The sequence below is a fragment of the Eucyclogobius newberryi genome, unplaced genomic scaffold (assembly GCF_026437365.1).
Source record: "Eucyclogobius newberryi isolate DKJ021-1_F unplaced genomic scaffold, fEucNew1.0.hap1 SCAF_16, whole genome shotgun sequence".
Lineage (NCBI taxonomy): Eukaryota > Metazoa > Chordata > Actinopteri > Gobiiformes > Gobiidae > Eucyclogobius > Eucyclogobius newberryi.
The window spans coordinates 12,326,669-12,341,815 of NW_027315790.1; the positions used below are offsets into that span (position 1 = coordinate 12,326,669).

The 15,147-nt window shown below is 40.6% G+C and overlaps 2 protein-coding genes across 2 annotated transcripts; one reads left to right on the forward strand and one right to left on the reverse strand.

Annotated features, from left to right (window-relative positions):
• Positions 1-527: 527 nt before the first annotated feature.
• smap2 (small ArfGAP2) lies at positions 528-8,856 on the reverse strand. Its single transcript, XM_072447602.1, has 9 exons — positions 8,381-8,856; positions 4,572-4,705; positions 4,319-4,483; positions 3,691-3,750; positions 3,547-3,604; positions 3,352-3,479; positions 3,097-3,271; positions 2,423-2,820; positions 528-1,797 (listed from the first exon to the last, which is right to left on the reverse strand). The coding sequence occupies exons 1-9, from the start codon at positions 8,481-8,483 to the stop codon at positions 1,675-1,677; spliced, it is 1,344 nt and encodes a 447-aa protein (XP_072303703.1). The 5' UTR covers positions 8,484-8,856; the 3' UTR covers positions 528-1,674.
• A 588-nt stretch (positions 8,857-9,444) lies between these two features.
• Positions 9,445-11,870, forward strand: trappc3 (trafficking protein particle complex subunit 3). The gene is made up of 5 exons (XM_072447603.1): positions 9,445-9,612; positions 9,849-9,946; positions 10,510-10,609; positions 11,039-11,221; positions 11,534-11,870. Exons 1-5 carry the CDS (start codon positions 9,571-9,573, stop codon positions 11,651-11,653), a joined length of 543 nt encoding a protein of 180 aa, XP_072303704.1. The 5' UTR covers positions 9,445-9,570; the 3' UTR covers positions 11,654-11,870.
• The last annotated feature ends 3,277 nt before the right edge of the window (positions 11,871-15,147 follow it).

Sequence of the window (15,147 nt, forward strand, 5' to 3'; positions counted from 1 at the left end):
ATGCCCTTGGAAATCTGGATACAATGTCAATAAAGTTTATCAATCACTAATGAAGTGCTGTGTTTTTTCTAAGCCCTTTTCTAATAGTATCTCATTACTTAACAAAACACAACCCAATAAGCTGCAGTATTTTTTTTTATGTTTTGCACCAATACAGTTATGCCACAAATGTACTCAAGTGAAAGTGTGAGACAATTTAAAATACCGTAAACTTTCCTGAAAAAAAAGCAAAGGTATACAGTATGCCAATTTCGTTTTCAAGTTCATAGAATCATACATTCATTGTGTTATGCACTAAAGGTCTTAAAGTTACTTAACTTCAGCATTATTATATCTAGACTTGTTGTCTTGACCCGAGCGCTAAAGAGAGTGTCTCTGGGCTAGGTTCATTTGCAGCAGTAAATAAATAATTGATTTTGAATGAATGGCATGTGATGATGATTAACCAGAAAAAACTATCAATAAAAAATATCAATAAAAAGTGAAAGGACATTCAAACAGAAATCGCATCACAAATTTACGCCGAACACATTCAATATATGGTCAGTGTTGGTCTCGGCACAGGAAAAGACATTCAGAAAAACACCTTCCAGAGACACAGATTGGAATTTACATTCATGCAATTCACAGAAAGACCTCATTTATGCATCTGCCCTGTTTGAGATATACACATTCAACAGGGGAAGAGGTCTTCATTTTACACAGGTAGATTTGACATTTTCAACAATGCACCTGGCCCTTTATGGAAGCAGCACAGTGACGTTACTGTTGAGCGCTTATGGTTAGAGGTATAAAGAGCTGCAATGCAAAATGTACTTATGCTAATCTCTTATAAATTAGAAATATTTGTGAGTACTGCAAAACCAGGACACAGCGAGTCCTCTTTGGTCGTGCCAAATTGACTACAGGATTATTAGTGAAGGTTAATTAACATTAGCAAGCCCTTTTAGATCCCATATAGAATGCAAGATGTGGATCTACAGGTAAAGCTAAGTAAATAATAGTAGCAATAATAGCATGGTAGTTTCAGAATATTTATAATTCATTAATAACTACCTAGTTACCTAGCTTAGCACGGTCTATTGTGTAAGTGCTTTACACACATAAAGACAAAAACAAGGAATTAAAGTAAAAAGTATTGCTTATGAAAAACACTTGCTACAGCAAAAATGACGTTGTTATGCTGCATAGACGAATTCATGCAAAGCACAAGACTAAAAACTTAGACCTTACATCATGCAAGACCGTAAAAACATTCAAATGAGATAATATTGCATCATGTCGTAAAAGAGGAAAAAAAAGGTTGCACTTCAGGCACACGCAGGGTTAAGCTAGGCTAGGCTGCTTCAATATGCACCCATAAGTCGGCGTGTCACAACAAAACGAATGCTCCTCGGTCAATGTGCAAAAATACAGCGTGAAGTCCCAACTGACTTTGTTCATTTGAAGAAGAATTTTAAAGGCAAGCACTGAATTCTGCAGAATATAGCAAACGACGCTGACAGACCACGAGGTTGAGAAGGTTGCTTGGAGGAGGTAGGAGAGGTTACCACACCTCTGGCACTGCTCCTCTGGTTTTGTCCAATGGTGAGTCTCATCCATGGATTCACACTGTTCATTTCTCCACGTGGTGTGTTGTCATTTCCTGGTTTGTGATGCCACTTCGTGCTCAGATCATTTCCATACATGTGCGGTCATGTGTGCAGAGCTTGGAGCCGCCGAGCCTCCCATGTGCTGATTGTCATAGCTCATATTGTTAGAGTGGTACGCGTTGAGGCCTGCCATGTGCTGAGAGATCTGAAATGCAGAGGAATAACAACAGGTACAGTATGTAACGTAACTCATTTATCTCGCAACCAAGTGCTAAACACATAGACGTGCAACAAGGCCGGCAACAGACATTTCGGGTCCGAGGGCAAGAAGTCTCACATGAGCTAAATGAATAAGAAGAGGGCCCAATTCTTGGCCTCTAAGACCCTTGGGCTGACAACATATCCCGTCTACTCAGCTGTAGATTATTTGCTGATATGTTTATTATTATCAAAGTACTCCACAAAGTTACTCCCGATACTACTGATATCTATTTGTGCCATTTCCTTGTGTATTTCACATTAAAAATACATCAAATAAATGTATGCATTAAGTTATTGAAGTCAATGTTAACAAGCTGGTCAAAAGTAATATAGTCAGCAAAAGGCATGATCTGTTAAAATATCTGGACAGCTGTCGTGAGTCGGCCCCAGTGGCCAGTCCATTGGAACTGCAGCGGCACATACAGCTTTTTTGTGTGCCTATTTTCAGATCATTTGCTTTTTTTCCCATAGATGTAGCTAGCGGTTAAAGGCTAAAGTGGTGACATAAATACACACATAAATGGCAGCTCGTCATTCTAAATCCCTTCAGATAAAAGCGTGGATCTCACCTGTGTGATGTTCCACTGCAGCTGCTGAGCCTGTTGTCCGTACATTTGCTGTTGCCCTAAAACCCCATTTTGTGGCTGAACTCCCATCATGCCACAGTGCTGCTGCTGGGCCACCATGCCAGAGGTGATCCCGCTCATGTACCCTGCAGGAGCAGAGTTGGACTGAGGCAAGACGCCCTGAGCACCCACAAGGCCATGCTGCTGCCCTATTAGGTTGTTCTGGACTCCCAGCCCCATGTTCTGCTGAGCTGCCCCCATGCTACTCTGTTGCTGTCCCATCATGGGCATTTGTGATGTCATCATCCCCCCTGCCATAGGCGCATGCTGTGCATGCTGCGCCAAGGAATGGTATGAGCCGAAGGTCTGGGCTGAATATCCCATCTGGTTCATGTACAAGCCTTCAGAGATGCACAGGAAGAGAGAGAACAGTTTAGAAAGGATTTCTTTGTATTAGAAGACTAGTATCATCCTAAATTAAAATATTATGATAAAACCAATAACGGCGCTAAAAAAATGACCGTACATTCAGTTAAAGCAAATAGACACTGTCACAGGATAGAGAAGGAAACATAAAGGTCATGGGTTTGTTCATGCTTTTGTTTAGGCTATATTTTCATCTTCTAATGTCTCAAATATTGTTTCATTATCCAAGCTCAACAAACTGAACTCCTCACCATGAGCAGCCATGCTGTTGGCATGCACTGAGGGAGATGATGCGTACAGGGAGAGAATGGAGTCCTTGGAGAGCTTCTTGACCTCTTCTTTCTTTGGAGCTGGATCTAAAAACAGACTGAGGTTTTCAGGCACTGATGCAGTCACTCGGCTGTGTGGCAGAGAGCTGGAGACGGGCTGGAGCGGATGTGCAGAGAGTTACTCATATGTTGCAAGTGAGATGAATATATAACAATGTGAGCTAACATAGTCCTTACTGTGGATTTAAAGGAGGAGGACGATGGCAAAGAGTTGAAAAGATCTAACCCTGTGTGGTTTAAGGCTGGGCTGTTAAAACTGTCTGAAGCAGGCATTTGACCATTGGATAGAGTCGGACTGGGAGAATCTGAAACACACGAGGACATGATAATACATCTGTTCTACGATGAAAAATATAGAATAGTATGTTTCACCTAATCCAAGCAGATCTGTCACCACCTGCGAATCAGTTTTGGGGCTGGTGTATTTTTTCTGTCACAAGAAAAACAATAAAGAAATAGTGAAAATACAAATATTAGTTTATGAATATGGCTTTGGATGTGTCATCATGGACTCACCAATTTCATCTTTTCAAACACCACGGGCTCCTTTGGTATGTTGTCACAGCTTTTTTCTTTCTGTAAATGAAATATTACATTTGTAGCGACGCACTACACAAAAACTTCAGTCCAGAACTTTTATATTGTATAGACGCAAACATGCTACACCAAATGACACTACTCTGCTTTATCAAGATAAGCTAAGTAATAGTAGCTCTCCACCTTTGACATATAAATCTGGGTGCACCCCAAAAATGTGATGTTTCAGATGTAGAACAGGGGCCCAAATAACTCAATTTACAGCTTTTACACCTCATCCTTTTTGTTGATTGGGTCCAGAAACTTTAAATAACTTACAACAAGTGTGCCTGCGTTTTTGAATTATGCCACTACTTTTACAAAGAAGCATCATGTAAAAAATGACTTATTTGTGTTCAATTTATTGCAAGTTTTTGATTAATTTAATTGGTCTAGTAATTACATATAAAATAACCATAAACCAGGTCAAAAACAGCTGCATTTGAATAGCTGAAAGGTCAATTCTTATCAAATTGTGACCCGCCTTCCTCAGAAAATGACTAAAAAAATGATTTACTCTTTGTGATTTCTCATGTGTTTATTGAAAAAGTGTTTGCCATGGCCTTACCCTGAGCATCTGTATGTCGATGACTTTGTCCATGTATTTCTTCTTCTCGTACTTGTCTCGGATGAAGATCTCGGCGGACTGGTCGGTCTCTGGGCGCTGGAAGCACTCGGGCAGGAAAGCCTCGTACAGACGCTTGGCTTTGGCGTTTCCCATCTCCTGAACACACTGTGACAACGCAGTTCATCGTGTTAGTCACACAACCAGCTCTGAAAATGACACAGAGAGAGAAAGAGAGAGAGAGTGTAGTGCTGACCTGGACCTGTTCCTCGGTCCACTGGTCCAGATTGACCGACTTGACTTTGGAGATGTGAACGCCCAGGTTTCGATGGATACCAGCACATCTGATACAAACAAACACACCCAGGTTCCAAGAGGCCCATCGCGGTCCTGGAGCAAAGAGAGACAGAACTAAACACACAGCTTCAGGACGTGCTCACGGAGATGCTATGTAGAGTGTGAATGTGGGTCAATGTGAATGTCAATGTCCCAGTACATGGGGAAATTATACGACAAAAATGTGTATAATGCTTTTTATTTTATCATACTGTACATTATTATGTTATTACAGTGCATACAGTATAGATACTAGTAGTAGAAAATTAACCACATGAAGAAATAACTGAAGAGCACATTAAAAGTGTCAATTTAAGTTAAAACTTTTCAACTTTTTGCAACTTTACGAGTCCCACACACAGACATTCAATCTTTTGTTCCTCATATTGTCCCTCATACTCTCTAAAACTCAGCTAATCCTCCTCATAGACAGTCCACACTTTGACGTTGTTCGTGCAAACACCCTCAGCCCCCAACAGGACAACACAGAGGAAAAGAGGAAAGAAAATAAAGAAGTATGCAACTTTTACTACAACATTAGTGACTTTCTATAATGTCACACAATTTAGATCTTCAAGCAACAACACTTTACACTCATTGTACACTTCAAACCTCTTGTGACATTTCTTCTCTTTCACTCGTGCTCTACAACTTTGGTCCCACATTCAAAGCTTTTGATTAAAATTTCAGCCATTATAATGATTCATATTTCGTGTTAACTTTAATTTGGCATTTTGGTTGACTCACCTTATGAAAAACAGCTCAGAATATTGCTGCTGCTGACCACTAAAATACACGTCATCATAAATAATTACTTTAGTCAGTAAGTACTAGCCCCTTTCCTGCTTGAATAATTAAAATGCTCTTGTAATTTATTTAGGTTTCTTCCAGATTTTGACTGGGACATTAAATGAGAGTTTGAAGTTATTGTGTGAATGTGACCTGAATAGTAGAGACACAATGACATCTAACACACTGTTCATCACCACATATAACAGTACGGATCTACATTGATCTTTAGTTGTTAGAATGACTGACTGAACCCAGGCAGGTGCTGCTCATGAACCTATTTCTCACAAGGATAAACGCTTTTGTCTGCGTTAAGCTCATGCCATACGCACATGCTTACCCTCAAGTGAAAGGGTTCATATTCAGCCATCTTGGTCCACAGTGACTCAATGAGCAGATGGACCTTCCTCATAATTTAGAATGTGACCACAACAATATGTTTGGCACTGACGAAGCTGCTCAGCGGTCCTCCAGGCTGTGACTCATGCTGGAGCAGGGCACATGATAGAGGAGAATATGCAATATGGAAAATGAATACGACTGGCAACACAGCATCAGTGCATCTGTGTCAGGGTGAAAGGATTGTTGATTTATGGAGAATTGTTGTACTCAGGCTTGATAACTGTGTCAGCCATTGACAACAGTTGAATACAGCCAGTATTCACAGGAGCATTTTGTGTAAATGGGATAATTGTTGTGCTCCAAATGCCAGAGCTTGTTAAATCTGACACGTATTACTTAAACAGAATATTCTGCAGTCTGCATCCCATAATTCTGTGTGATATCTAGGGATGTCAAGATCATTAGGTTAATCAAACAAAATAATAATAATCGACAATATTAGAAGCAAAATTATGTATTTTTGATCAATATACAGCTATATTTAACTTTGTTTTGTCTTGGTTACAAACATGAGGAATGATAACGACAATGAGAATGAAAGAAATGTAAAGATTTCAATGTTGTTTAGTCACAGTCTCAATTATCGTTAAATTGTGAGGTTTTTCTCAAAAGGATCATAAAATAAAACATTGTTGGAAGCTTAAATTGCTTGATAGTGGACACTGCATTACTCTTTCTGTGCTCTGTCAGTACAGTCAGTGTTTTGGAGCTAAGTACTGCTCTCGTCACAGACGGACAGATGGAGCTTTCAGTCTTTGATGATGGTGAAGAGCTCAAGCAAAACACATAAGTATGAACCGGTTAAAGTGGATTTGAACAGCCCTCTCCTACTTGTTGTGCAGAAGAAGACTCTACCAGAAGTTAAATACTGTTTTTTATGGTACATAATGTGTTTCCTTTTCAGTGAAACACATGATGCGACTCTTCACTCAGCGGCTGAGCCTATAAGGACCTGCTGCTCCAAAGGACAGCCTTCAACAGGAGGCCAGACCGACTGAGGTTTTGGTGTAGCCAGGTGATGTCTCCATGGCAACCACAGCACATAAACACAATTACAACCCTGGGACATACAGGAAGGGATGCTATTATTGCAGTGTGTACACATGTACAGCCAGAGGATGCTAAAAGTAAACACCTGCTACACTTCCCAATTCACAAATGTCAATAAACTGCATATGCTACAATGGAAGCACTTTTTTTTTTTTTACGAATACTTATGAAATATTTATGATTTATAGCCACAATGTACATTATTCTTTGCATGTCAAGTCAGTCAAGAGTAAACCAAACTTGTGCCTATCCATATTTGAATAAGCCAAAGTCTGTTGAACATTATATATTATGTGAATCTTGAATGACAGTACATTAACATTCTATCTAGTAGAGAATCAGCATTCTAGAACAATTCTCCCCTAACAGCAGTCTAGTACTGGTCACAGTGGTTTGTCAGGTAGAAGGAGAAGCCTTGTAGACGTGGTGAGCAGAACCATGTGGAGCATACATGTGCACTGTGGCTATTTTCTTCTCTTAGCCACTTAATCCCATCTACAGTGATTAGTCCTGGCTGCAGCACTCAACATCCATCTGCTGAACCGTAGAGACTGTATGAGAAGTATGAAAACAGGAAGACAACAGTCTGAGATCAAATTTCACTGTAGCACTGTGAAAATATGAAAGAGCGAGTCCATCATACACAGCGTCCTGTTTTTAAAGCCCTAAGTGCATCTCCTGTCGGCCTCTGTAATGTGGCAGGTGTTATTTATTTGCATTAAGAGTCGAGAGTTGTTGTGTTAATACTTATTTCTAATGTTGCTGAATATTGTCGGGACGGACTGAGCAAGTATTGTCATTTCTGTGTGCAAATGACCTGCGGGCTGTACTCACTGTCTCTAAACAGTAGTGTTTGCACTCAGCAGTTGGAAGCCTGAAGCAGAACAGGTTATTTTAAGAATGTATGAAACTGTAGGCACAAGTCGACTTATCCAAGCAGTGCTCTGTGCCCACTGCCCCTCAACCCAGGGCTAATAAGTCTTATGATTACAGCAATATTCAAAAAGCCCCATTGGTTTCAGAATGAGGAAGGGGAATCCGAAACCCATGAATAGACTAGTGTTGTGAAAACACAGACCAACATTTGTGTTTCCAGTTCCAAACACCAACAGAGAGGCTGACCTTTGCCGTGGACCTGCCCTTATCGGCTGTAGGCCTGATTCAAGTGTATTGGCACAAGAACATTCTGTCCACCAGTCCAAACAGTGCCATGGAGGTTTTGGAGCAGTGTATAGGCTTGTCATTACTTGTACTCAGTCATTACTCTTATGTATGAAGTTGATTCATTTTCTGCCAATGAATGAACTCTGTGTCTTGTTGTTACTCGAGCTTGTAGATGTCCATAACACCTCATTATTGGTCTGTGTCTTCATTCTGAGCCCACAGCAGGACTGAGAGAGAGCGGTCAGTGTGATGGGCACTGGGCAGGCAACTACAGACCACATCGACAGAGCATCACCACAGCGTTACATAAATGAGCACCTTTACCTTTGGATTCGCAGTCCGCGCAGAATTTGTTCTCCTCCAGCGCCAGGAGTGAGTTGAGGACAGATTGGTACCGGTCAATGTCTTTCACAGATTTGCCCGTCATTATTGCACGAGTCGGCCCGTCTCCTCCTCTGGATCCGGCTTTCACAAACAGCCTAGAGTTTCTCGAGATGAAGCAGAGCCGCAGCGGTGCGCGTTGTTCCTCTTCCCCCCCTCACAAAGAGGTGCGCGTTTCTCAGCTCAAGATCGGACGAGCGCCTCCAACCCAAGCAACGCGAGCTTTAGATCGGATCAGGTGTTTCGTGAAGAGGAACGTGATGTTAATGTCGACTTTTTACGGTGTATTCCGCTGTGTTTGACTGACTCCAGCCTCTCTCAGCTCCACTCAAGACCCACACATCATGCCTCCATCTCTCTATGAGTCACCAAATGATGACTGTGTTTGCCTTTCTAAAACAGACTTGCGATTAAAAGTAAAATATAATAAAAATGAGCCTATATTTAATTAGCAAGTTACAGTTTACTGGTGACACGCTAATAATTTAAGTCTCTTACCAGATAACAGGGATTATTACTTATAAATTGTGCTGTAATACATCGCCTTACCACTTGGAGGCGCGCAAGTAACAGTAAGAGCGCCGACGAAGGTCAAACAGATATTCTTTACAAGAGGAGAAATTTTAAATTTCTCCTTATCAAGAAAGAGACATGAATATTATGAGCTCAGCAGAAAGCCTGAAGATTAGAAATCGGTTGAACAAACATTCTGAACTGCTAATTTATTCCATCGTTTTGTGAAAGCTTTATGTTGTTTCGTTTAAGATACTTTTGAAAAACAGTTAAGTCGCGCACCAGATACAAAGCACATCTCAACGATTTCAAAACAAATGTTGTGGCTGCTATGCACATTGTACAGCTAATATTAATTGTACAGACAGCTATATATTATACATGCATTGACAACATTGTATATACAAACAACACACCAATAATTAAATAAACGTGAAACTTATTTTTATATTCTATTTTTAATCAAAGCCTTGCCCGGAAGCGCTCTGTTTTCCCTTGTTAGCTTGACGCTCCTAACCTCATTAGCGCTGGATCTTTTGCGGAAGATTCAGTGACAGATCAAATAAATAAAGGATTACTTCTCACCTTTCCCACGGTGTGAGCCTGCTACACTGTCCACAATGTCCAGGCAATCCAACCGAGCCACAGACAGCAAGAAAATGGTAGGAAGCCACTTTAAAGAAGCCTTTACATAGCCGGGTAGCTAATAGCATGCTAATACTAAACAACATTGCGATTATAATATGGATGGGTTTGTTTAATGGCATATACGCGATGCACACATTTATCCTTATACCTAATGCACTCTCTAATCTAGAGCTACATTTTGATTCACTGTTTTTACTGACAAATGTTCATGTGATTGTAAACATGTTGTGTTCTTGTTGTATTCTTTCAGAACTCAGAGTTGTTCACGTTAACATATGGGGCCTTAGTCACACAGCTTTGTAAAGACTATGAGAACGATGAGGAAGTCAACAAGCAGTTAGATAAAATGTAAGTAAGATCCTGAAGTATTTATAAGACTGGTGGTGTTTCTGTTGTTACTTGAATTTATTTATCAGTTTACACATTTTAAGTCATATTTCTACTGCATTTACCATGTATTATAGGAAAATTGCTTTTGGTTTATCTTTCGTCTTCTTAAAAGTGTTTTTCTTTAAATGGGACATATTATGTCAAATCATTTTTTATTGATGTTATATCTCATTCAAATTATGTATTTTGCCTGATTCATGCATGTTTGAGTTCTTTATTGATTATTTAAACTTTGTACTACAGGTATATTGGGTTAAAAATGTCTTGTCTCCATTTTCAGCATCAAAAACAAGTGAATACAAATCAGCTGCATGTTAAGGTGAAATGCAACTATGAAGAAGCGGGTCTGCAGTTTTAACACGAAATCAAAGGATCTGTTTCTGTTCTGAATCAGATCAGTATTGTAGTCTACAATGAACAGAATACTTGGCAAAAAAAGCATAGTGCGTTTTCATTAAACTAGTAAAATAATGAGATAATAATCTGAATGGCTTCCCTTTCCCTTTGTCTCTTTTCCTCAGGGGTTATAACATTGGAGTTCGCTTGATTGAGGACTTTCTGGCACGTTCCAGTATTGGCAGGTGTCAAGATTTCCGAGAAACAGCTGATGTCATTGCTAAGGTAAATGGAAACGATTAGTGTTAATCAAAAACCAAAAATCTGGAGAAGAAAAAGATCTGGAAAGCAGCAACTTTTATGTGAATATAAAAAGTACCAGTTTCTAATTGGGGTGAGCTTGTTTTATTAACCAATCTTATATTAGTAATTATTAAATATTTGTCATGTTAGAGATCAGCCAGGGCTCTGTTTCCTTCTAGATCCACATTATCTGTCAATTCAGAGCCTAGATAGACTCCATTTTTTGTTGAAACAATAAATTGCTTTGAATTTTGTTGTGGTGACCTCCTGTAATAAGAAAGAAGTTGAATAGAACACTTTTACTGCCGGAAAAAAGCGACACAAACTTAAGACTTAAATTTGTTTATGTTGAAAAAATCTTTCATTGCTTTGGTGTCAAGTTACTTTAATTAAAGTAATTGCTTTTTGCAGGTCGCTTTTAAAATGTACCTGGGGATAACTCCGAGTGTGACAAACTGGAGCCCAGCAGGAGATGAGTTCTCTCTGATTTTGGAGAGCAACCCTCTGGTGGACTTTGTGGAGCTGCCCGACAACCACAGCACCCTCGTCTACTCCAACCTGCTGTGTGGCATCCTCCGAGGAGCTCTAGAGATGGTATACTCGCCACCCTTTACCCTCTTCTATACGATGAAATCAATCAAATGACTTACTATCTCCCCAAGATAACAACACACATCTGCAGATTTACTTGCCTGTGTTTTCCGTACATTATGCCACAAACTTCTTATATACATTTCAATAACTTAATCCTACATCATATTTTACAGATGGAATTTCACAACATACAGTATGCCTTGTCATGTAGTACAAGTACTGCCTAGTATTTGTACATAACACACAATAACGGACCAGGAACCGTGGACAATAGGCAGTTGATTTGTTTGTATTGAAAATGTTGTGTTTTAGGTCCAGATGGCTGTGGAGGTCAGGTTTGCCCAGGACACTCTAAGAGGAGACAATGTGACAGAAATCCGAATGAGGTTCATTAAAAGGATTGAGGAGAACATTCCTGCTGGAGACGAGTGAGGAAACCAACTCCACTCCACTCCACACACATTTTGTACAATGATGATTTTCAACATTATATTGAGACTGATAAACACTGAGGATGAATGACGTAATCAAGTAACAGCCATTGTAAAGATGAAGCTCTCGACCATGATTAACTATGTGTTCCTTTCTGTGTAGTAAAATGTCTTGTTTGCGGAATTACTGTGTTTATAAAATATAAACTCAACATTTTACTTGTACAGCTTTTTAAAAAAATATTATTAAACCGTTTCTGAAATCAAATATTATCTGAACTTCTCAGTTGTACATGTACAAGCGACCACCAGAGGGCGCTAAATACATTCTGCCGACCTTTCATACTGTTGAAAGAAATGGGGATGTGGGATTCCGATTCCAAATATATAGATATACATCTCATAATTTTGTGTTTGTTGATTACAAACTGACACACAAATGAATAACTTATTAGGGGTACATTCATAAAAGTTTACAAATGAAATGTAATAACTATAAGAATACTTTATAATACAGCAGCTTCATGAATAAAGTCTATTTGTGATTTCAAAAAAATTATAGATTCTTTTAGAACCGTATGAATACCATGTATGGGTTCTTTGAATCAATTCAAACAACCCAAGTGTCAGGTGTGGGGTAATATGTTCAGTATTTTTCCTCTACTGATGAATGAAAATTTTACACACTTCTTATTGTGACTTGGTTATGATTAAACAAAGTATAAATCCAATCCTTCCCTCAATCTAATTTTGCTGTATGGTTTAGTCACAAACGTTCATATTTGATGGTTCAGTTGAATTAATTGTGAAAGATAAGGTCCTTTCATGTAGAAAAGGGCTACAGGTGCATAATGTAGATTTAAAGAAATATTTACTTTAATTTTGAAAAAAAAAAAGTAGCAAATGTTATCGGTCTGCACTGATATGCTTCATGCTAGCTAAATGTTTCCATGTGGCCTTCATGGGAAACAAATGGTAAAAGGCACGCTGCAACTGTAAAGCGCAGCACACAGGCCCAACTGACCGGTCATTCCAAGTATTTTTGCCATTGTTGTCTGTGCTGCTGAAGACTGACGGGAACTGAAACACTCTTTTGGATGCAGCTCAAAAAGCCTAAAGGTTAAGTAATATGTCACAGCATTACTATACTCCTTATCATTCAGTTTATTTACAGATGGGTGACTGAACACAAAACATGCAGACCAAGTACCAGTTTAAGTAGACCAAGCGGAAGAGCTGTCAGGCTGAAGACTGTCCAGACCTGCTCCTGTGTCATGTTTTGTCTGTGAACTCAGGCCTGGGACATCACAAACCCGATTCCTCAAGTCCGAAGTGCTTCCACTTTCCTTTATCTAATAAGTGCACTTTTCCCTTCTGTTTTGTGTTTTCGCTCTTCTTGTCTTGGTGCTTTAACCAACCAACTACCCAACCAACCACCCACCCAACCAACCAACCAACCAACCAACCAACCAACCAACCAAGCAACCTCCCACCCACCCACCCAACCAACCAACCAACCAACCACCCGCCCAACCAACCAACCAACCAACCACCCAATCACCCAACCACCCACCCACCCAACCAACCACTCAACCAACCAACCAACCAAAACCAACCACCCAACCAACCAACCACCCAACCAACCAACCACCCACCCACCCAACCACCCGCCCAACCAACCAACCACCCGCCCAACCAACCAACCAACCACCCACCAACCACCCAACCACCCACCCAACCAACCAACCAACCAACCAACCACCCAATCACCCAACCACTCACCCAACCAACCAACCACCCAACCAACCAACCAACCAACCACCCAACCACCCACCTACCCACCCACCCACCCACCCACCCAACCAACCAACCACGCAACCAACCACCCAACCACCCAATCACCCAACCACCCAACCAACCAACCAACCAACCAACCACCCAACCACCCAATCACCTAACTACCCAACCAACCACCCACCCAACCAACCAACCAACCACCCAACCACCCAACCAACCAACCAACCAACCAACCAACCACCCAACCAACCAACCAACCACCCACCCACCCACCCAACCAACCACCCAACCACCCAACCACCCACCCAACCAACCACCCAACCACCCAACCACCCAACCAACCACTCAACCAACCAACCACTCAACCAACCACTCAACCACCCACCCAACCACCCAACCAACCAATCAACCAACCAACCAACCAACCACCGAGCAGCACATGGCACATTTTCATAGTTCAACTCATTCTAATCCAGGTGAATCCAGTGAAAAAGCCTTTACTTTTCTTACAACTTTTCATGTGAAGGGTACACCACCTGCTGGTCTCCATTAAGATGTTATTGCTTTACCTGGAATGTTCAATGACAGTTTTAAACAAACACATGTAATAATAAATACATAAATGCAATACGTATAATCCCATACTGTGGAGCATTCCAGATAATAAGATCGCCATGGAGATAAGCAGGTGGCGGACCTACCACAAGAAAGGTTTCATCTTTGACTTATCAAACTATTGCAAATGAATGACCAAAATGAGACATGTGTTTCCTTTCAATAAACACTGTACTGACAGTCAGGGCAAGTTATTTACATTGCGAGATATTTATTACATTATGTTGCCACTATTGAGGATTTATCTCCATCTGCCTCCACATGAAGACTCCCAGTGTGATTTTAACTCATTCATGCTGAAAGGGTTCATGTAACAATTCCACTTTTTTCCAATTAGGCGTCCGGTTTGGGCCCAGCGCTGGTCAGATCTCCTGTAAATATAGTGCAGACAAAACAGACTGTGTGGACATGTACAAGGCCCGCATAGAGGCAGGAAGAGGAGGAAACAAGTGTGAGGCTGTGTGGGGTGGTCCCGTGCCTTTTGGGGAGGTCAACTCCTGGACATCATCATCGTCACCTGAAGGACAGCCAAGTCATTTGTGGAGGGACTGTACATCACCCTTTTTTAATGAAACAGTAACAACTATTGAAATCATATATTAAAATATACATACAGCTGATATTTTTCCAACTGTGGTATGCAGGAAAGCCATTTAGAGTAAAAAAAACGGTACATTTTATCCACATTTTCCTCTTTCCGTACTTTGGGTTAGTTCTTATTTGCTGTAAAAGTTTGAGAACAACCTTAGCTAGATGAATCCATCATTTTAAAGGTTGAATGGACGATTTTTTTGACCAAAATCTGAGTCTTATTTCCTCGTGGCGTGGACTGCCGATTAGTCCTGCCATCAATCATAAAACGCACCTACCGCTCACCTGCAGCCGCGTGTGGCTCGTCCCCACAAGCAGCACGTTTCCGCGTGTCTAAGCGCATGGATCTATCATAATATAGTTCCCTCAGTGTACGGGACAAAATGAAGACAGAGAAAGAGAGTTCGAGCTGACTCATATGAAGACGGAAATCTACGGGAGACGAGAGATGTGATACGATCCGTCGCGCTAATAAACAAACGCACGTGAGTG